General features: G+C 42.5%; 1 protein-coding gene across 2 annotated transcripts in view; it reads left to right on the plus strand.

Annotated features, from left to right (window-relative positions):
* Positions 1–23,607, plus strand: part of SFRP1 (secreted frizzled related protein 1) — a 53,989-nt gene that overhangs the window by 24,689 nt on the left and 5,693 nt on the right. Inside the window, exon 3 of one of the 2 annotated variants that reach the window (XR_015798122.1) lies at positions 19,917–23,522. Coding sequence is in view for 1 of the 2 variants with exons in the window: in XM_015888137.3 (XP_015743623.1) it covers positions 19,917–20,239 (323 nt within the window). In the remaining variant the exon portion in view is untranslated. Of the gene's footprint in view, positions 1–19,916; positions 23,600–23,607 lie in introns of those variants that run through there. The other variant, XM_015888137.3, reaches the window with a different exon arrangement.

Here is a 23,607-nt window from a genome sequence, read left to right on the forward strand (position 1 = left end):
ACCCCAATCTTAAGTACTTTTACATTAAAGTAAGGACCTGTTAAAGTAAGTCCTTTTATTTTATAAAGATCAGAATCATGCAAGCCACAGTTTTCCCTGTGACACTCTATGGAAGCAAAAGTTGGACTTTGAAGAAGCAGGATAGGAAGAGCATTGATGCTTTTGAATGTTGGTGTTGGAGAAGACTCCTGACAATACCATGGACAGCCAAGAAAATGAACAAATGGATCAGCAAACAAATCAACCCAGAGTTCTCACTCAAGGCACAAATGACCAGGCTCAAATTATCCTACTTCAGACATCTTATGCAAACACCCAGCTCTCTGGAGAAGGCTCTAATGCTGGGAAAGGTGGAAAGAAAGAGAAGAAGAGGATGACCAGCAGCAAGGTGGAGGGACTCAGTTACAGTGGCGATGGGTGCATCATTGGAAGAGCTTGAAGGACCAGGTTGGGGACAGATCCTTTTGGAGAAAATCTATCTCTGTGGTTGCTAAGAGTCAACACTGACTTCATGGCATATTGTCAGTCAATCGGTTAAATCCTTTTGAATGCCCTGGGACTTGTCACTAGGGAATATGATTTTGTAATTTTACAGGAGTTTTATGTTTTTATAGTTATTTGAATTTTGACATCAAAGTCACACCCTCAAAATGTGAAAATGTGCAAAGATGTTCATCTTTTGCTAGCAAGCTTCAGCTTCACCCTTTTGTAAAAGTAAAGTTCCATTTGAGTATTATATTTGGTGTCTGTAAATCCAAATAAATTCAGCGCCAGTTTGGTGTCGTGGTTAAGGCAGTCCAGAGACACAGAGACCATGAGTTTTAGTTCTGCCTTAGGCATGAAGCCAGCTGGGTGACTTTGGGCTAGTCACTCTCTCTCAGCCCTAGGTGGGAGGCACTGGCAAACCACTTCCAAAATTTTGCCAAGCAAACTGCAGGGACTTGTCCGGGCAGTCGCCAGGAGTCAACACTGACTTGAAAAATCCAGATAAAGTCTATGTATCATGGCCATTCATCATCCAACTTCTTTGCCTCTGTATTTCCGCAATAACAATTGAGGCAAAAGAGGAGATACGTACATGTCTGGGAGAACAGTTACCAGAAGAAGTAGAAGGCAGCCCTGGGGGCTGACTTGGCATAACAGCAATGAATGCTTAGTAGTCCAAAAAAGAAAAAAAGTTTTTTTCATGTATACTGCTTGTCTCCTTTTATAAATAAGCTGCTTCACAGCTGAAATGTAGCGGTCGCCCATGTTAATATTTCCTGGGCACTGTCTAAAATAGCCTTCCTCAACCTGATGTCTTCCACGTGTTTGGGCTTCAAGCTTTTGCCCACTTCAGATCCAGAGCCTGCAAATCTCAAAGCCAAAAGTCTCTGTCTGTCTGCCAGCATGAGAGCTCTCCAAAGGGACCCCATTTGGCTTGGTGGGGAGAGGTGGGGTGGGGGGACAGAGAGAAGCCAGCAAAAGAAAGCAAGTTCAAAAATGGGCTGGGAGTTGCGTAGACAAAAAATCCTGAAAAATTCCCCCCAACATCTATGGGGGAGGCATCAGGTTGTGTCCAGGAATGTTGGCAGTTGCTCCTTTCTAAGCTCTCCTTCTTTTTCCCTCCCTGTCATGTGACTCAAAGCAGAGGCTGTGAACCTGCCCTGTCCTTCCCGGTGCACACGTATGCACAAAGATACAGCCACCGCTGGTACAGGAGTTGGAAATTGCTCCAGAAGCCATGTTCTGCATGTTCTCCCTCCTTCATTTGACACCTCAGTGTAGTCTGCAGTTCTGGGATTGCCTCCCATCCAAATATAAACCACAGTTTTTAGGTACTGCAAGTATCAGTTTATGGTTTCTTCATCTCTGATTTGGATGTATATGAAACACCAGTTTTTTGGTAGGTTCAGAAGAGGCTCTGCTTTGGAATCATTTTTGCAATTGGAGATACAAGGGCAGAGTCTCTCCTGTGGTGGCTCCCTCCTTTGATGGCAGTATTTTTCAGAGGTCTACAAAGATCTTCTTTTGAGAGACATATAATGTGATGAAGAATTACAGTGATATATTGACTGCAGAAGAGAATATATATAGCTCAGGGTTGAACTGTGGAGTCCTTGGGATTCTCTGAGTTTGATTGTTTTCTTGCATACATTTCGTTACCCATCTAGGTAACACCTTCACTGTGCTGAAGATGTTACCTAGACGGGTAACGAAATGTCTACAAGAAAACAACCTAGCTCGGAGAACCTCAAGGACTCCATATTGATATATTCTCAGGTATCCTGGATATGTTTTGCATTGTATGGGCATTTGTTGTTGTTGTTGCTGCTGCTGAGTTTTATCTGCGGGTGTTTGTGTGTATTCATTCTTTGTAATCCATTTTCGTTTTGGTTGCCATGGGAACCTGTTATTGGCTGGCCTTTGGGAAACTCTGTAAATGAAACCATATGGTTTTTGTTGCAGAATAAGCAGCAAGCTTGACCATCTTATCCTAGGATCTTGGGCTGGGGGAGGAGAAGGAAGCAGGGATCATGAGCCTTCAAACCAGTTGCAAAAAAAAAATAAAAAAAAATTGTCAGGACTATACCCAACAGTTATATAGCTCAGTGTTAGCACTGCTCACTTGTAAATTTACAATATTTATATACTTCATTTCTGTTAAATTATTCAAGGGAGCTTACAACTTCAAACACTATCGATAGCTACATAAACAAATTAAAGAAGGAAAAAGCTGAATTAGTGCAACACAGATGCCAAACTAAGAACATCTTGTTAAAAAAAAAAGAGGAGATCATTGCAAAGTTGGTCCCAGATTTTAAAATTAGCCAACAGTGAAACTTCAGAGAAAGGGGTGGGGGGGAGGAAACAAAATTTGACTAGAGAGGAATCTGAGCAGTTTATCCTTGGGGCATCTTTGCAAGCTTGTGTCAGCTTGGTGTCCTCTTGATTTGTTGGACTTCAGTTCCCAGGATCTCTAGGAGTTAAGATCCATCCCAATTGGTGAGAACTGAATTGAGGAATGCTGTGCTAGAAGAATGGGCTGGTGGTGATATCTTTAGTAGGCAACCTAGTGCCATTGAGAAGTTCAATACTTGTATAGTATAGGACCTAGAGATGGAAGTGTCTATATCAGTGTTTCTCAACCTTGACAACTTTAAGATGTGTGACAGGCTGGGGAATTCTGGGAGTTGAAGTCCACACATCTTAAAGTTGTCAAGGTTGAGAAACACTGGTCTATATAAACCATAAGCTTCAATCCCTACTCAGTGCAGTAAATATCTCCAACAGATGGCTTGCCTGCCTTCTGTCTGAATAGGTCCAGGGAAGGAGAACCCACCACCTTCTTCTGTAATGGGTATCACTGTTGAGATGTTCTTATTGTTAGGAAGTTTTTCTAACATTCAACCAGAATCTGCTTTCCTTAATAGTTTCTTAACTATTATTCTGTCTCCTGCAATCTGGGATGATAAAGAACAAGTCTTGATCTCTTCTGTATGACATCCTTCCAGGTAATTTGGAAGTTGCTCTCCTAGCATCCTGTGCCTTTCCTTCTGAATGTTAAACATTCCCAGTTCCTTTGGTTTTTTTTCAAGCCTGACGTTTCAAGGCCCCTGGTCATCCCTGTTGCTTTTTCACAAACCTGTACCTGTTTGCCGAATCCTTTTTAAACAGTGGTGCCCAGATCTGGACACCCTGCTTGAAGTGGGGCGATTTGGAAACTGTAATTCTGATAATTCCCTAGATGATTTTAGAAAAACGTGTCTACAAAAATGCAAATGTTCCTCCCCTGTTTGCACCCTATGCATATAAATTGAACTCAGTGAGAAACAGAGAGGTACTGAAATTGACAATCAGAGAAAATGAGAAAAGAAGAGAGATCCCTACTAACAAGTTTGGAAAAAGGAGAAACGGAGACACCCCGAAATTGACAGATTCGACTCAGTCCTACTGAGAGTCATATTTCTCCCATGCAATGGCCTTGATCCAAATCAGTCTCTCCCTGTTTCTGTTTTTGAGAAATAGATTATGATGTGTCCAGTTACAGAGATTCTACATATCAGTTGGCTGGTAGGCAAAATGTTCGAATGGAGGCAACGTATGCCACACCTGGGCGAACAGCAACTCCAGAGTAAGGAGGTGGGGGGGGCAACTTTATCATGAGTGAGTTGGGGGTTGAAGCCAAATTATTTTTCTGTTTGGCTTCTCCTGTCTTTGCTTCTAATTGCTCTTGGCCTGAGCCTTTTCCAGACAGGGCTGTTAGGAATTATTCGGCAATTCTGCTCATTGTTTTTCTTTTGATAGCTTCTATTGATTTTTGGAGAGGGGACGCCGCAGAGCCCTGCTAAGCCATGCATCAGACAATGGGCTTTCTTCCCCGCTGCATTTTTCTCTCCAGCTTTGGCCAGGAGTCATAGTTTTAACAGCGTGAGCTTGCCAAAAATCCAGATTGTGCCTGCAAATCCGGAAATGCTTCTTTAATTAGTTTAAGGTATCTGAACATCGGTAGTTTGTCATTCTGGGGTACAGGTTGCCAGATCCAAGATTAGAAAGCAGAGGCAGTTAATTTGCAGGTCATGGATCTTTTTGTAAGTGGATCTAAAATTTTTCATTGCTAAAAGAGACACGATTTCCTCTCCTGGATTAAAACTGAGAGGCACACTTTGCTCTTGGGGTAGTTTCACACAATTAAGGCCAATCAAAGTGGGGGTGAGTAGGAGGCCTTCTCATTTAGACATTGGCTATTTTTTTTTAAACCCTGTTGAAATTACATCTTGTTTGAGACGTATATATGTGTGTATTTGCGAGAGTGCATGTGCGCTTTATCTAGTTTTCATATGTTGTCATTTTTTCTTTTTTATTATGGCTAGGCACCTCAATAATTGGAAGGTGCTCAGGCCTCTCAGCTAAGCAAAAATAGATTAGGAATTTATCATTCAGCCAACAGTTGTAGGAACCCAACTGTTGACTTTACCATGTTGGGTGAATCAGGCCACCATATGACACCATCATGAGGTGGTTCTGTTGGTGACAGTGTGTTGTGGTCACTTAACCCAGGTTTAAGATGTAATAGCTTGTGCAAATTGAGTATATGAGATTATCTGGTCCATATAGGACCCCACATCAGTTTATTTCCATATACAGTAAATCTTCACTTACCAGACTAATAGAAGGGAAAGAAGTGTCCAGATTTTGTCTTCTGCATCCAAAGTCTACTAAACTGTGGTCTTGTAGATCAATGATTTGTGTAATTTGACTGGGAATCCTTTTAGAGATGTGTCTTCCTTTGAAGGAGATGTATCTGAGTTGGGGGGATTAAGTTGTGCTTATTGCAATCAGACTGCGTTGTGACTGATGGATTACTGCTTTCTGTTACCCGTGTGTTACATGTCCATATGGCTCTTTCCCCTTCTTTTTAAATTTCTGTAATACGCTGTCATGTAAGAATGCACGTCCAGAGATATTTTGCAGACGAAACTTCTATTGTTGTATGTCCAGTGATACCCATGAGCTTATTTTGTGGCTTTTCCAATGCAAAGACTGAGTTCAAGTCTACAAGACCCAAATGTAATCTCATGTTGATCCTTTTTCAGCCAGTGGGGGAGTGACTTAATTTCTTTTACATTACGAATGCATGAAATATGTGTTTCTTCTCAGAGGAATAGGTACGTGTGAGTGGCTGTTTAGCAGAATTTCCTGTGAAGGTATTGCTGTAAATATTAACACATGGACAAGCCCAATCTTTCTAGCATCTGCGAATTGACAGTCCTCTCTTTTCTTTAACAGATTGCTAAAAAGAAGACATAACACATATTCATAGGTCATCCCCAGTCCATACCTAGAACACACTTAGTTCATGTGTTGACTACCATGTTGACAGTACTCATGACATGGATCCCAATTTTTCCTCCAGATGCTATTTTTTTTTCTAAAATTTGTCCTTCAAATTGCTTTATGGCTCTTTGGGCAATCCCAAGTGCAATGGGTTTCAAAGCTGTGCTAGTGCCTGTTTCTCTTGCTAGATGTGGCTAAGGCAGAGATGGTCTGTGGGTGGACCCTCCACGCTCGGAGGCCACACCATGGAAATTCACCTGCAAATGGTCAGTTGTTGGCAATGCTTTTTTTCTTTTTTCTTTAGTTTCTCCCAAATAAGTTTGGAAATGGGAATGGAAGGCCACTGGGAGGCAAACCATGTTATTATTATGGTTGGTCGCACAGTCAGCCAGATGTTTAGACTGGATTTGGCATTTTTGTCCACCCTTTGAGTCCTTCCCATGGACCTGGGATAGGGAGATGATGTTGTTTGATGGTGTTAAAGGTATTGTCGCAGGATGTAAAGCTGCCTTTTGCAGTTGACTGATGAGGATTTTGTCAGTGCCGATGGTCTTCAAGTGGTGCTCCAGATGTTTTGGGATCGCACCCAAGGCGCCTATAACAACTGGTACTATCTTTGCTTTCTTCTGTCATAGTTGTTCTACTTCTATTTGCAGGTCTTTGTGTTTTGTGATTTTCTCCAGTTCTTTCTCTTCTCTTCTGCTGTCTCCAGGTATTGCAATGTCCACCATCCAGACTTTTTTGTCTTTCTTATCAAGAGTTATTTGGTTAGATAGCATCACTGAAGCAATGAGCATGAAACTGAGCAAACTCAGGGAGGCAGTGAAGGACAGGAAGGCCTGGCGCAATATGGTTCATGGGGTCACGAAGAGTCGGATATGACTTAACGACTGAACAACAACAAATCAACAGTTATTAAGTCTGGTGTGTTGTGTGGCAGGTGCTTGTCTGGCATCCTCCTCCTCCTCCTCCTCATTATTCATTGGAGGATTTGCTTTTGCTCACGTTCATACCCTTAAAAACCCAATCCTTTCCAAATTCCCCCTCCCAAACCAGCCACACCTTTCTGTGACATCATATGGCAGCCCTTCGCCTGGTCAGGATAGCAAGTTGGGGTTTCCTAGACTGAGAAAGTAAGATGCCTTTTTTGTGTTGGGGAAGGGTGCTGTGCTACAGGTAGGAAGAATCAAGGTGGGGAGTTTTCTAAGGATGCAGTAAACCCATCAGGCTATTGTGAAATTGACTAGATTAGATTATTTGATAAAATCGGCTTGTGAAATTTAGCAGAGAATGGCTCCAAGATCAAGATGGTAATGGGAGCAGGGTTAGCCCTGATTTAGGCTTCTCTGATGAGTTTGTTAGATAGAAATGGAGCACCTGTTTTTCAGGCTCTGTCAAATGCGTAGGAAAGAAGGACATTTGCAACAGAGGATGGGACTCAGAGAAGGAGAGACAGAGACACTGATGCTGCAGCCTACAACAACAGTATTGTTGGTTGTAGAAGACACACAACCTTTGTAGTAGAAATGTTTGTGCTCATGTTCAAAATTCACTGAACATTGTGCTGCTGAACAGCCTGGGCAGGGAGAAATCACTGCCACAATCATGGCCTCTGGAAAGGGACTCCAGTATAGTCACTGCTGTTGTCTCTGCCATGTTTCCTTGCCCCACAAACCGGGGTAGCCCTCAACTTTGGGGGGAGGCCCTAAGAGAGGACTGGACTGTCTAATTCTTTTGTCACATCTTTAATCAAATGGTATCTCCTGGCAGGAGTATAATTAGGCAAAGATTATGTCTGGCCCTGGACCTAACTTCTAATCTATCCAGACTTGGAATTCTCATGAATTTCCACCAAGGTAAACAATACTAACTGGCAGGTAAAAATTTCTGGGGAACAAGCCAAGTCTGTACAACGAGAGATTACATTGTTAGGAATGGGAGGGAGTGGGGACGAATGGGATTGGCAGGGGTGTTTTTGTCTGCCTCCCCCGTTTCCTGTCCTCCCTTGGAGAGTATCCCCAATAAGGAGTAAAATGGACTTTGCCTGCTTTTTGTGCCACTCAAATCTGATTGTGTAAGCGGGTGTGCAGCGCGAGAAACTGTGCTTGGTGCCTCTTGGTTTGGCTTGTGATGGAAGCGTGGAGGCACCTTTCAGACGAAACATTGAGATATTGTTGGCTACTGTTGGAAAGCAGCCATGGCTCTGGTGGAAAAGCACAGCCAGGACATTTTGGATAGGACAGAAAAAACACAACGTGCCTTGTCGATAAGCAATGCATCTCCTGTAAGATAGTCTTCCCTATCTGAGGCCCTCCAGATGTGTTGGACTACAACTCGCATCATTGCTAACCAGTTCAGGTCAAGCCAAATTTTCAGGAGGTGCCTGACAGAAGGTCAGGATTTGGGGGAAGGATCAGGGCTGTTCCTCTTTACGTGACTTCTCCCACAATTCCAAGCGTTCTGTTTGTTTGGTCTTTGGGTTCACTCACTTTCTTGAATGCTTGATGGCAAATGGACCGTGCATTTGGCGCAGCAATTGTGTGGACAGTTTTAGAGTAATGAAAGCAACAGGGTGAATTCCCAGGATGGGACTTAGGGGGATGGGATTTCAGGCCGGGGAGATAATCCTGCATCAGGCAAGGCAGGAGAGCCACTCTTATTGAATTAGCCAGCCAAAGAAACAAGCCCCAGTCTTCATGTCTCTAGCAACTGAAAAAGCAACGTGTTCAATTGTGTTCATGCAACACACTTAACTGAGTCTGTTAAAGAGCAGCAGCAGCCTTTGCGTAACATGCTAATCTTGATCAGGTTTGGCTGTGCGTTTTTTGCCTAGTGGTTGGTGTCCATCCAGTCTGATTTGGTAGCTTAGGGTTCAAAACATTGTACGAATCCAGAAGAATAGTCTAATTAAATGCATTGTATGAATGCAACCACGATATGCTTTTTTGGTGTATGGTGTCACTCTGGTATCTGGGAATGCAACCCACTTAGAGAAGCCTTGAAACTAATACTAAATCTGATGGCTTTCAGCCATGTTCCTCCTGTTTGGCAAGAGCGCAGTTGGCCTTCTCCTTCTCTGCAACTTGGCCTGTGTGTGCATGTGTGAGAAAGAAGAGGGTCTCCAAGAGAGGAAAAAGGATGTCAAAAAGAGATCAAGTATCCCCTCCTACTTTTGGCTCAGGCCCCCACCCACTGTATGCATCAACCCCACCCCAATGTATCCTGCCTCCAGATTATCCTTAAAGAAATACATCCCTTATTTAAGAAACAAAGTTGCCCAGCCTGGTGTAGTCCTCTGCGTGAGGGAGATAATTATTTCCCGTTTCCATGGCACCTTCCTTTGAAAGGAAATGTGAAGCTTTCCCCAAGGATGAGGGTGCAGAGATACGTACTCAGTGTGGGAGTAAAATTAGAAAAAGGGAACCAGCCTTCAGGTCCTTAGAGTCATAGCCAAATTCCCATTAGTTTGTTCTGGAACTGGGCAGAGCAAAAGACCTGCTTGGATTTTGTAGACTCTCCATATTGGAAGCAAGATGATATCCTCCTCTCCTGAACTAGTCTTCTTGGCAGCCAGCTCTCCATGGTGCTTGGAAACGTCCAGGACATGGGAAAATATACCTTTCCCAGGAGAAATGAATTCTTAGCATGGGTATTTGTGGGCCAGAAAGCTTCTATCCCAGGGTCCCCATTGCCAGTGTTATTGTTCATGTGCAACGCGCAAAGTGGGAGGGTGTTATGTGCATCAAGAGAACTTACTGACCTTCTGCGAAAAAGACTTTCACAGAGGATCTGAGGTTGGTCTCAGCCTGATGAAGAAGCTATGGGTTAAGTCAATAATTATGAACTTGGATACTCTGTCTAGGTTGTTTGAACAGACAAGTGTCTCTGTGTTTACAGTCTTTGGTTCAGTGCTGTTGAGTGGCTTGACTCAAATGAAGGAATGTAAGGAGATCACTCTTGGACATTCCTTGGTTAGGGCAGGCCCGAGACATTTGGAAGCCTCCAGTGCCTCCTTCTGAGCCAGAGGCACAACCTGTTGAGACGTTCTCCTCTCCAAACATCACTGAAACACATGCATGTTGATCAAGTAAATGTCCAGTGCTTGTAAGTGATGCTGTTTATTTCAGGTTGTACTTTGGGGGTCACATCATCTATCTTTTAAAGATTATTTTGGCCTTTACTTATTTAATAAATCAAAACAAATAGGGAAAAAACTTTAAAAAGGAAAGAAAAAATAAAACAATACAACACACACACACACACACACACACACACATATATATTTATCTTCTCATTTCATATGCACATTCACGCATACTGGATGCATGCATGCACGCTCAGATATATGAAGCTGTGCACAACACTTTCAAGAAATATGATCCTATTTCATTGTAATCATCCATACATAATCTACATCTGTAAGAAACTCATGTTGCAAGACACGTGTTCAATCCACTCAGTAATTGGGGCTATAAATTTATCTTTCCAATATTGAAGAAGTAGTCTTTTGGAATAAGAAGGTAATGGAGAATCCATTTACATGGTCCAGCCGTCAATTTCCATGTAATAGATGCATAGTTCAAAAGAATAGGGACGTGTTTTTGGAGATGCAATGAGAATAATGTTTCGTACAATGTATGTTTGTGAGATGTCCTAAAGTCATTACGTTCTGAGAAGAAGCAATTGCATACATTAATTTGACTGTATTTAATATTTTTAGACATCCATATTCTTTTGGGCAGTTCTGAAATTACTCGGTTTTTTTCCCAGTGAGATTTTTTTTTTCCTGTTGGGGTGGGGTTCTCTGATTTTTGAAATTTTAATAACTACTACTACTACTACTATTACTATTACTACTACTACTACTACTACTACTATACTAAGGAAACTTTCAAAGCAATCTGGTTATTTTTAGCAACTGCACCACTGAAGTAGTCAGAGGGGCTTCCAGTCTTTGCAAAAAGGACACTGGAGGGTTTGCCAACCTCTGCCATATTCATACATGTAAGAAATATATTTGTGGCTCTTCCCAAGATGGTATTCGGCAAAGAATCAGACCGGTTTATAAGATGAAAATTAAAGAGCAACAAAGAATAAAAGCAAGCCTTTTCATTTACAAATGAAATGTCACTTCATTCAGCTGAGATATAGAAACAGCTTTATTCTCATTTAAGGTAAACCTTTAATAAAAAGCCACTTGAAATAATTAGAGAAGGTTTTATGGATTCTCTAAAAGACCTTAGGGGAGAACCTGACTGTGTTGCCTGCAAGTGAGGGAACACAGCCACTACTGGTGCCCACCAGTGTCAGGAACACGGGCACGTTTTCCAATTCCAAAGAACTCAGATGGTGTAGGGGGGGCAGAGATACAAGGCATTGTACAGAAAACCCTTCTCAGCAGGTAGAAGTATCTGGCCAACCATGTCTAGCAGGGCTGTCTACGCTTGGAAGCTAAGCAAGATTAGACCTCTAAGGAATCTCGGAGCTAAAAGCTAGATGGGGAAGATCCCAAAACCATTCCAGAGGAATACAGTGGTAAACCATTTCCATATTTGTGCCAAGAAGACTGTAAGACTATAACTCTCCAGAATTTATTTTTATTTATTATTGGATTTTTTTTTCTCCTTCCTCTCCTCCCCTCTCCCCTCTCCAGGATGCATAAGTACTGCTCCCCCCTCCTAATTTCCCCACAACAACAAGGCTGTGAGATGGGTTGGACTGAGAGGGAGGGAGGAACTGGCCCCAAGTCACCCAGCTGGCTTTTGTGTCGAAGGCAGGACTAGAACCTCCCCGTCTCCTGCTTTCTAGCCTGGTGCCTTCACCAGTAGACCAAACTGGCCCTTGGATGAGTGTGTTTGCCTGTTTGTTTATACATCACATTTATATAGCCGCCCATCTCACAAAGCGACTCTGAGTTGAGCTACATAGAAAAGAAAATTTATTTTTATGGTACTGTCTACCTATTCAGTTTCGAATGTGTTATTCTTCCCTCCCTCTCTCTCTTTGACTGCTCGTGTTCCTAGGGAATGACTTCTGCAGCTTGATCCTATTTGGGAGGGCGGTAGCAGGAGAAATAGGGGGGCTGCTGCCTCTGCAGCAACCAGCGTTTTGAGATCTAATTTCTGCCACTGCCCTCTCTCGGGAGAGAGAGTTTTTCATTTCGTTTCTGCCACTCAGCTGGAGTTGGTGGGGTTTCTTCTTCTCGAATGACCGTGGAAGCCGAAAGAAAAATCAATACGAGGTTTTGTTTTCTCCCTGCTTTGACTGGTCGCAAATTGCCTGGAGCCTCCTTAACTTACAGATCTAATGGATCTCTTGGCAGCTTTCTTTTCTGGAGGGGGAAGAGTGAAGTTTGCTCCAAAAAGCATTTCTGTTTTTGACTTTTCTCTGGGTCCGGGATAGAGGGGGTCTGGGGACACTTCATGTGGCAGATCCCAGCATATGCCTGTGGGCTCTTGCTTCACATCTCTGTAGCTCCTGACTGAAATCCAGATTTGACTCCTCCACACACACCCCGGCTAAAAGATCAGGCCTTCAATCTGGGATATCTCAGCCAAACCTGCCTTGCAAGGGTGTTATGAAGATAGAACGGAAGCATCTTTTTTCTCCAGGAGCTGAGAACAAAGAAACGAAATACTAATTTTAAAAAGCAAGCATAAGAAGTCCTCCATCAAGAGATGTCTGTTGGGGGTAGGGTGTCCATAAATTGTTTTAAAATTGTGTGCGAGGGTTTGAGTTCTCTAAGCCTGTAGTCATTGACAAGATGTTGGCTTTGGAGAATTTGAAAATGTGCGCCTGCAGTGATCTCATTTTGATCAGTCAACATAAAGATATTGCCATTTCTGGATTTTGGAAGAGTGAGATATAAGGGCCGGGGGGGGGGGGTTAGATTCTGGATGACGTCCAGTCCAGTCCACCAGCCTCAGGCAAACACCAGGTTTGTTTGGGGTGGAGCAAACAGGAAGAAGAGGGCCAAAAACCAGAGTTCAGACACCTGAAAATGCTGCCTTTATGGGGGGTGGGTGGGGTGGGGTGGGAAATAGACAATTTGGAGGGGGAGTGGAATGAGTGGAATGGATTCCAACCAGCATGTCAGGCTGGTTGGAATCCTGAGCCAGGGTTGTTCATCCTGCCACGTTCTGTTGTGGTGCTGGCTTGTGAGGACAGCACATTCCCAAGTGCCAAGACTTCAGCTTAGTCTTCTGGCCCTCCAGATGTTCATTATGAAGCTTGAATCTATAGCAGCCCCCGCTGGCACAGCCAAGGCTAATGTGCTAGGCGCTGGACTTTATTAACAACCCTACCTCTGCTTTGGATGGCGTGCCAAGGCACTCAAACACAGCCCAAGCAAATGGCTGATCCGTCATAAAACAGAAATGACTTAAACTCCTTCTGCACTGAAAATATCTACTTGCTGTAACTCTGTGGATGGGTTTCCACATTACCTTGAACCACAATCTGTCCAGCTCTGGTTTAGCCTAGGTGACTTGTTGTCTAACTCTAGCCATGACGTCTCACTTCTTTTGCTTTTTCTCTGTTGTGGGCCCCAGCTTAGGTTTGTGGGTAATCAGGACACCACTCATTCACAACAAAGAGGTGACTCAGAACTACTTTTCTTTGGAGGAGTTTGACCACTGCATCTCAGAAGGAGTTATCTCAGGGCTGCCTCTTCCAATCTTCAGGCAGAGAAGTAACCCAGTAAAGTTTCTCTAAAAGCAAGTGTGTGTCTTTGACTCTCCAGAACAGGGGCATCTGTGGGGTGTGTGTGTGTTAATACCTGTGCAAATGAAGCCATGCCTCTTTTTTACATTTTGCCCGCATAGTCGTGGCCACCTTTTTCACATACACACACACACACACACAGAGGACACCCCTACTCCAGAGAGAAAACTTTCTAACGTCTCAGTATGAGAGATGCCTCCAGTTTTTAACCCAAGAAGGCACTGATTTCATTAGTCCATAGTTTTGGAAACTCCACTGTAGTAATACGAATCCAGTGGCTAGTGGTCCTGGACGTCAGCCAGCCTGCCAGCTACCCTTGGGCGTGCAGGCAAGAGAAAAGGGTTGGTTTTGCCACCCTCTTCCCTTAAGAGGCCTTTGGAGAGCCCCTGGTAAAATGCTGAGAACTTCCCAGGAATGGCCAAAGTACCTTCAGCGGGAAAGAGAGATGGCTTTGAAGAATGGATGTGTTTGGAGCAGGTCGTGAAAAATGGGGAGCAAGTACAGGCTGTTCTTTCTGTGATGGATCATTCCAGGGAGCTAATGGTTTTTCATTCCTTGGGCCTGGGCGGACAGGAGACTTCCTTTGGGAGAACAGGGTGGGTATACGTCTGGAGATAGCAGTCTTTTTCTAAGCAAGAAGTTGTGGTTAGTTTGAGCAGGGATGGCTCCTTGCCAGCACTTGCCCATCTTTCATATGCCTTTGGACAATAAGTTCGAAAGGGCTGTCGAACTGTTCCTCAAACTTGCAAATGTTGATTGCAGAAGCAAAGGAGAGAGGATTTGAAAGGATGAGGCTTCCAACCTGTTACCTGTCAGAATCTCTGTAAATGCAGATCCCTCCTTGGTAGATTTGTTGCACTTGGATGAAGAAAAGAAGTTCATTCAAATGAATACATGGGAAGCTTGTACAGCTGAAAAGATACATTTCATCTAAATAAATACCTACAGTGTGCTGCTATAAACAGACTGCTTCTTAGCCTTGTCCTTATTTCCAGGATTCCTTTCGGGCCCTACCTGGGTTCCAGAGTTCTTCCAAAGCCAAAAAGATTTCCAGCAGTTTTTCAGGAAATGGGCCGACTGGTTAGAAAAGAAGAAAACGATAAACTGAAGTGCTGTTTGCTATTCAGTCTGTTATCTGATAAATGGGTAATGTGTTACCAGGTATGCCAGTCAGGGTCGCCATTCTGTGAAAGACTCACAATTCCAAATATGCTGCTGTCTCAGAAAGGTGGAGACTCATATTGTGCTAAGGAGTTTCTTCTCAAATTTCTCATGGGGGCATCTTTGAATTTATTTTATCCCTGGAAATGGCTGAGGTTGCAAGCCCTGATGATACAGGTAGTCCTCGCTTAACAGCCACAATAGGGACCAGAAAATTTGTTGTTAAGTGGGGCAGTTGTTAAGCGAGTCACACCTGATTTTTATGACCTTTTTTGCAGTGGTCATTAAGCAAATCACATCATTAAGTGGATCACATAGTTCCCCATTGATTTTGCTTGCCGGAAGCCGGTTGGGAAGGTCACAAATAGTGATCATATGACCCCCAGGACACTGCAACCATCATAAGTGCAAGCTGGTTGCCAAGCACCCGGATTGCAATCACATAACCATGGGGGTGCTGCAACAGTCATAAATACAAGGACTGGTGGTAAGTCCCTTTGTTCAGCACCGCTGTAACTTTAAACGGTCACTAAACAAATGGTTGTTAAGCGAGGGCTACCAGTAATGTCTTCTCTTGATATTTAATGCGAGCGTTAGGGGAGTCAGGGAGGATGCAGGCCCCAGGAGAGATGATGGTACAAGAAACAACTTGTCACTAATGCATTCTCTCTTGGCTACCCCCAGAGGTGCCCGTCGTTCTAGCTGCCTTTGATGACATGACGAAAGCAAGGTTGTGCCTTCAAACTGCCAGCTCCATGCAGACACAGAAGGGGTGGAGCTTGCACATGATGTCACAATACTGCTTTAGTTAGAATGACTGTTTTTTATATATATGCATTTTTATTAAAAGTTTTAAAGAGAAGATAAAAACTCACAAAAACTAATATTTATTTATTAAATTTATCTCTGCCCATCTCCCCCCAGTGGGGGGCTCTGGGCAGCTCACACAAACCATTAAAACAATACATATATATAAATACATAAAACATAAAAATATAAAGGGGAAAGAAAGAAAAAAGTGTTGGAAGAAAAGATTAAAAAGAGAGAAATTGTCTAGAATGTATAAAGGTACTTCGAATTTGTGCTGGAAATGTGAACATGAAGGGGCATTTTATCATGTTTGGGTGGATGGGTGAAAAAGCCAAAAAAAAAAATGTGGATTTAAATACATACATTAATTCAGAAGATCTTAAAGACTAAAGTACAATTGAAACCAGATGCTTTTCTTTTGGGATAATGGGCAGAAAAACAAGGTCATGGAACTTTATTTCTGTACATGACAACTTCAGCAAGATTATTATATGCTCCAAGTGGAAAGGTTTGACATTACCCACAATGGAGGACCAGTTGGTGAAGATGATGGAACTTGCAGAGATGGCTAAATTGACTTCTTTGATCAGAGAAAAGACAACATCTATGTTTATTGCTGACTGGAAACCTCTTATGGACTTTTTGTATGAAACAGAAAAAAATGCACTTATGATTTGTGGTTTTGATGATTAGCAAAAAACTAGATAATAGAAAAAAGTGAGCTTTTCTTTTTGTAACCATAGAGTGAGAGATAACTTTGTAATTATACTTGTATTTGCTGCAGAGGAAATTGGAAGCTGCTGCTTTCTATTTCTAGTCAGACCGACTGGTTTGACTACCCCACCTACCTCCAGTGAAAGCCCTGGGCTACCTCAGCGTAGAAAGCTACCCTCCACCCACAAGGATTTTAAATGTTCTCTTTTCCTTTGAAAAAAAAAATCAAAACTTAACTGATGAGAGCTGGTAGGGGGAAAAAAATCTGCAGGGGAATTTCTTTGCCTAGCAGTACTGTATATGAAAGCTTTAAACAGAAGGAAGGAGAAGAAAATGGCTAGAATTTGCAGATCTGTCCAGCAGAGTAGTGGGAAATACCATTCCTTTCCACTGATAACATTGAAGGAAGATTCAACTCTCAGTTTAGAGAATGGAGAAAGAGGCCCTGTCTTTCATGAGAAGCTGCAAAATGGCTTAGGTTAACCCCTTTGCCGTTCAGCATTGTCCCACCTTTGAACTCTGCTGCCTGGAGCTTACGGCTCATGGTCATTCATGTCAATGTGCACAGCCTTCTCTTCCTCTAATTTCATCCAGCTGGAAATTTCCTATACATTATTTTGGGATGCTGTAAATCAGCAGTTTGCTGGACTGGATGAATAATGGCCTAGATAAGGAGGATGATTGAAGACTGGGCTCCAGGGAAGTGGATAAATGGCGACAGGTCTGGATGGGACTCTAGCTATTCCATCACTTGTGCCTTGAATCCCACCTGGGAGAAGTTGCTTGAGAATGTGTGTGGATCTGATGGGAAAGTCGGGTCCAGCAGAAGGGAGATATTTGTTTTGGCAGCTGGGACTCCTGGCCAAATGCCAGTTTCCAATCTCTGTTGGTTGGATTGAAACTCTGCTCTGTCCCTTGTAAGATGTGAATTGGGGAGTGGGCTGTGGCATGTTTCCAGGAGAAAGTTCCAAAACTGTTCTCCATAGACAGTTGCTTAATGGTCCTCTATGCCCCCAGTGATTAATCCTTCTTTGTTCAACCTAGTCACCTCCAGATGTGTTGGGACTGTAATTCCCAGAATTTCCAGCTACAATGGCTGAATTCCTAACACATCCAGACACTACTAGATTGAGGAAAGAAGGATCAAAGTGTGACAAGGAAGTCTATGTGGCCAATCTGAAAACTAGATCAGAGTCTCTGTGAGCCCTCCTTGGGAGCCAAAGGAATAGATGGACAGATGAAACCTAGAATGCGAAGGAGCCAAATAGACCAGTGCCAAGTGGAACATCTGTAAGTTGGTCATCTTAAGTCAATGCAAACTATGAATTTCAGTCAGTTCAGTACTTATATGTTGAAAGTAGAGTTATTTACCCATCTTTGTTAGTTAATCCTTTGTTAGTTGACGACCAGCTGAAAAAGCAACTCATCTGCATGCACTTATCTAGGAAGAAATATAACTTTCTTCATATCCTATGCTAAATCATAATGTGATTGGCTTGATTTTGGCTTAGTAAATTGAATGAACCCATCAGTTCTGGCTTATTCAGTAATACATGGCCAAGCAAACCATGGCTTAGCATGATGTGAGAATTCTGATAATAGCAGGCACTGAAGTCAAGGGGGTGACATTGTTTTGCAGAGAGATGACAAGTTGTGAAGCTTGTTCTAACTACATGTATGGGAGGAAAACCTGAGAGTCCTCCATGTGTTCTCGACATGACCTCTTGCATAGTCTAGCTCAGTGGCCAGTTTTCCTTATGTTGGCAACATCAGCTACCAAGAGTTGGACAGACTGCAGAGACCTGAGATCCCCACCAGCTGTTAGATAATTGAAAAGCATAGGCAATACAACCCTAAAGCATGTGAAGAGGCAGCTGGAAAGAGTTGGGAAGCAGAAGAAGCCATGGGAAATGCTGAGGAATTTAGAAGTCTGTCTTAGACCCATTTCAACCATTTGTCCATAAAGTGCAAGGTCTCCCATTGAAAAATTACATATTACCTGCTCCAGTTTAGCTTGAGATCCCACGGATCCAACTTTTTTTTCCTTTCATAATTAATTGTATTACATCAAACTAATAAGAAAAATATATGTACATAAAACTGTGTCAAATATGTAATACAATTTTAAAATTAAAGGATGAGAAACACAGAACTGGGATCTTTGGCATGCAAAGCAGTTACTGCCCCACTGACTTGTTGTTCCTTTCACCTGCTGCTCAATTCCCTCAAGTTGAAGGAGAACAAGTGCTGGAGCAACCAAACTAACAATGGCATTGGTTTAGATCTGCTCGTTTTTGTCCTGGATGGGATTCTCAGTTGAGATGTTACTCCTTGCACTTGATGGCTACTCTGCTGCTGAACTTGGTGGTTTGACATACAAGAGTCACATTCTCAATCCATGGAAGTTATGCTCTAGAGATGTATGAAAGATGTATCTATCCAGAGTCACGTTTCTTGAGTTGAGTAGCCTTATAAATGGTGAAAGAGAGAGAGAGAGAAAAAGAGAAAGAGAAGGGACACCACTGAAAGGTAGGTCTTGCTTCATCTAGTTGTGCACAAGTCAAGATTTTGGATGACACAATGATACCAAAAGGCCTTACTTACTTGACCCTAGCCTGCCTTGCCTTGCCTAGCCTTCCCTCCCTCTTCCTTCTTCCTTCTTCCTTCTATCAGAAGTCACCATGGGAGAATTCCCTTTCCCTTTCAATTGTCAAGTAACCCAAGTCTTGACTGCCAGTCCTGGAAACTTAAGTAACTGAATTAGTAGGCCAACAAAAAGACTCAAGGCCTCAGGTATTGATATACCTCCTGTAGAGTTATTTCTAAACAATCTAGATGCCAGAGGCTACTCAGCAGAACGTTTGCTTAACTCACTGCCCGCTCTTGGTGCTCGTTAGGAGAGTAATTTAAGTGTTTTGAGCATTTGGCACACATGCCTTTTTCACTGCAGAATATATATTTGCAATAGAATTGCTGGTCAAGCAAAGATCTGGGAATTCTGGTCAGAATTATAATTTTCCAGGAGATGGAAAATGTATCTCTGTTATGTGATATGGAATCACTCAATATTTTAGCTAAGTCCTCTATACCAGTGTTTCTCAACCTTGGCGACATTAAGATGTGTGGACTTCAACTCCCAGATTTCCCCAGCCAACCATTCTGGCTGGGGGATTCTGGGAGTTGAAGTCCACACATCTTAAAGTCACTAAGGCTGAGATACAGTGCTCTATTCATTTGGATTTTAACTCTCTAAATTTCCAGTAGCGATCATGCTGAACATCTTGGGAGCTAATCAGCACATATGAAGGACCTCCAGGTTGCGGAAGACTCTTTTAGGTGACATAAATTCTGTTTCACAGAAGTAAGAGCATAGATGTGAACAAACTTAACTGTATAAACATCAGAGTCTGTTCCAGCTCAGACAGTTTTAAGCACAACTTCATATATATTGTTGTGTTTTAAGCCTGGCTTCTTCAGCTTGGTATGTTGGACTTCCATTGCCATAATCTTCATGGGGATTATGGAAGTTGAAATTTAAGACGTTTGGAGGATACCTGGTCATGGAAGCCTATTTTAAACAAACATTCCTTCCTCCACTGTGTCTTGGCTGAAATGTAGTTTACTGTTCCCAGTGTGATTTTTCTGCAACTGACTAACTTGGCTCTTCTGTTTGAATTTCTTTTGCTTTCCAGCCCTGAAGATGAAAATAAAAGAGGTGAAGAAAGAAAATGGAGATAAGAAAATCATCCCGAGGAAGAAAAAGCCATTGAAATTGGGCACCATCAAGAAGAAAGAGCTCAAGAAGCTGGTGTTGTACCTTAAGAATGGGGCAGACTGTCCTTGCCACCAGCTGGACAACCTCAGCCACCAGTTTCTCATAATGGGTCGGAAGGTGAAGGCCCAGTACCTGCTGACAGCCATCCATAAGTGGGATAAAAAGAATAAAGAATTCAAAAAATTCATGAAGAAGATGAAGACTCCCGATTGTCCCACATTTCAGTCTGTCTTCAAATGATCAGCTGGTGCTGGAGGATAGGGGACATACTTTCATTTTCATTTTTCATTAATAAAATTTTAATTTTTTTTATATTATATATATATATATATAAATATATATATAAATATATATAACAGGCCCTGAACTTGCACAGACTGACTTAGTGGTTCACGTACATTTTGGCTTCTTCAGCCTTTGTGGATACTGGACCCTCGTTCTTCCACATTCCGTTCTATTTGTGCCTTTAGAGTTTTCTCATGTTCTTCTTGCCTGTTCTTCTTCTCTACCAACCCCTAGTTCAGGGGCATTCACGGGCAAGGGGAGGCAAAAGAAAGTCATGATGGTGTCTGTGACCGTGTGATTGAAGTTCCACCTCTTTTTAATGTGTGTTGTGTGACACGTAAAAAAGGGTAGGGCTTCAGTCATGTGGTTGCAGCTGCTGTCTTGATTTTTCAGCAACCCTTTCCTCCCCACCCCACCCCATTATATCCTCATTAGGGACTGTTCAAAATACACACATATATTTATATACTTGGGGTTTTATGCACAGACCTCTCTACGGCCAACCAGAAAATCAACCATTTGCAGCCGCTCTATCGTAGCTTTCTGCTTTTTGCGTAGAAACTTGACACTTTTCCTTTTTAAAAATTTGGATTAGTGTACATCACTTTCCACCTGCTTTTTCTTAAGGGACCATCCCCCATCTCCTACTTCATCCTTCTTCCTGGATTAGTTCTATATACATGGTCCATCTTAGTCAGGGATCATGTGATAGATGGTATGATGATGTCACAGTGCTACATAGCCGTTGGATTTGGCTAAGTGATGTCACTGTGAGGTAGGGACAACAATATAAATGACAATGTAAATCTTCACTTATTTTATTGGTATTTTTGCAAGGCATAGCCAAGAATTGTCCAAAAGGAGGTATTCCTCTATGTTGCAGAAACAGTTCGGAAGGCAGTGGAAACAACCATGAATTGTTTCAACTCAGCTCTACCTCGGGATGTCTGAAAGATGGATGTGTATGTAACAAGGAAATTGCTAGGGCTACAGAAGCATTCATTCATGTGGTGTTAGTGGGTTTTAACACAAGAGGCTTTTTTTTAGATGAATGGTATCTCTGCCTGTTGAGCAGGAATTACTAACGTGAACATGTAGGTTGAGCCTTTTTAAAACTTGGAGAAATCTGGAAGCAGATCATTTGATTCCTGTGTTCTTCCTGCAGTCCCAATCCATAAAAAAAGAAAATGGGGAGAGAGAAAAAAATTGAGAGGGGTGTTCAATTGATTTCAGTGACCCAGTAAAAGGAAGTGGAAAGAGTCATATAATGGTAGTGCTGGGGACTGTATTTTTATAGATTAATTTTATTGCAGGGAATTAAAATTTGGAGCCATCCTTGCGTAGGGATCCCCTCCAAGTGTCAACTGCTGGACCTATGAACTGTCCAGAATATTGATGTGATGGCCATTTTGGGTTTTGCCCATGTGAGGGAGGAATGTAGGTATAAAGTGATAGGTTGGGATCCTCAGCTAGGGCAATCTTCCTCTTCAATCAATCCCAAAATGGACTCCTGGGAATTCCCATTAATTTATAATAGATCTGTAGAAATGACCTCTCAGGAAGAGCTGTGTTTTTGTTCTAAGAGAATTTTCTGAAAGTTGGACACAGGTGAGTGAATTCCAAAGTTCCTCCAAGACAAGAACAAGCATAGCTGGAAACTGCCCAAAATTGTGCCTAAGGGTCCTGGCATCTGTGGGCTGTTTTATGCCAGGCTCCTTATCCAATAAAAGAAGGGTGAATCCAAGTTCATAAATTTTGAGGAAGATCAGTTTAGAACTTTGCCCTGAAAAGAGGATTTTGAAGGGAAGGCGTTGCATTAAGAAAAATGTAAGTAAAAGGAAACAAAGATCATGCCAAAAGGTTTATTTACTCATAAATAATCCATATTTGCTCCCATTATGGCCAACCAGAACTTTTGGAAGCTCCAAATATGGGATGTCTGTAATAGCATCTTCCTACTGAGAATGGCATTGAAAGGCCTCCTCCTTTCAATAGAGGAAATTATATAGAGGCATTGTGAATAGCAACCTTATGAACAGCCTCGTTGAAGAATGGCTTTGTGTGCTTATTAACAATGAAAGGCTGGCAAAGGCTCCCCACATTATCAGTCAGCAGTGGTGCTGGCAGCTCCATTCTCTAGATGTGTAATGGAACGTGAGAATGACCTTGGAAGACCTGGGGTGGGGGAGGGGGCGGGAGGAGATGCTGCCTAGGGAATGATCAGATAAAAGGGGGAGATGCCCACAGCTGAGTAATGGGCAGAGAAACTTAGAGAGGACCTGCCTAACTGATCAGGTGGTAAAAAGGGACAACAGGAGATTTGTACTTTCAGACTTGCAAGATTCTGTTAACCTAGCCTAACAATAAAGTAGAAGTAGCTTATTTGGTTGTGTTTCCTGTCTGGTTTACCTGGAAGGGATGACAAGATGAGGAATGGACAATCCATGGGCTGGGGCCACAGGTGACACTGAGACTAATTCTATGCAGACTCCAGACTAATTTCACACGATATTTTGGCTGTTTGCTGTAATTAATCTGGATTTGGAGCTATGTGAGTTGAAAAAAATGGGGGAGGGAGGAAAAAGCAGAGGTGGTCAGAAAAAGAGAAAATAGATAGGCCCACCTCCTTTCAACTGTGGTCCTACCCACTGCTTGCTTAACCCCACCTCTACAGTTACATGCAGTTGTCAGAGAAATGTGACCCTTGGCATAAGCTTGCCCAACCTCATCCTGGAATGGGTGAGGTGGCAGAAGAAATATAATTGCTTGCATAAACTACCACCTCCTGCAAGGTGGTCCAGTTGTGTAGCAAAACTGGCGCCATCTAGCATTAACAACTTGCCAGAAATGGAGCACTTTGTGACATTTCAGTGTGGAAAACAAAGGAGTCCCAAAAGGCAACCTCAAAATAGGGGATACTTCTCACAACGTGGCATTATTTTCATGTTTGCTACAAATGCTGATATTTGCCCATAACCTGTTTAAGTTTTGATAGAAGTATAATGAAATTGCTCTGGAGAGCAGATGTGGCTCATGACAGCCTTCTCTGTTCCAGCTATTCACTTAAAATGTAAAATGTTGTGCATTACTGTCCTTCAACCTTGCAGGGACCTAGATTATAGAAATGCCCTATTTGAGTATGATCCTTGTCCTTTCCAGGAAGGACTCCTGTGAATTTTGTATTTGATAGCTTTCTTTTTGCTTGTTTCCATGTGTCTCTTCCTTAGTTGGTAATTTTGTTGGTAAATGTGAGATTGTGAATCTCTAGGACAGTGTTTCTCAACCTTGGCAACTTGAAGATGGGTGGACTTTAACTCCCAGAA

Source organism: Python bivittatus, unplaced genomic scaffold, assembly GCF_059951505.1.
Source record: "Python bivittatus isolate LINGU-HERP-01145 unplaced genomic scaffold, Pbiv_v1 ctg000680_np1212, whole genome shotgun sequence".
Lineage (NCBI taxonomy): Eukaryota > Metazoa > Chordata > Lepidosauria > Squamata > Pythonidae > Python > Python bivittatus.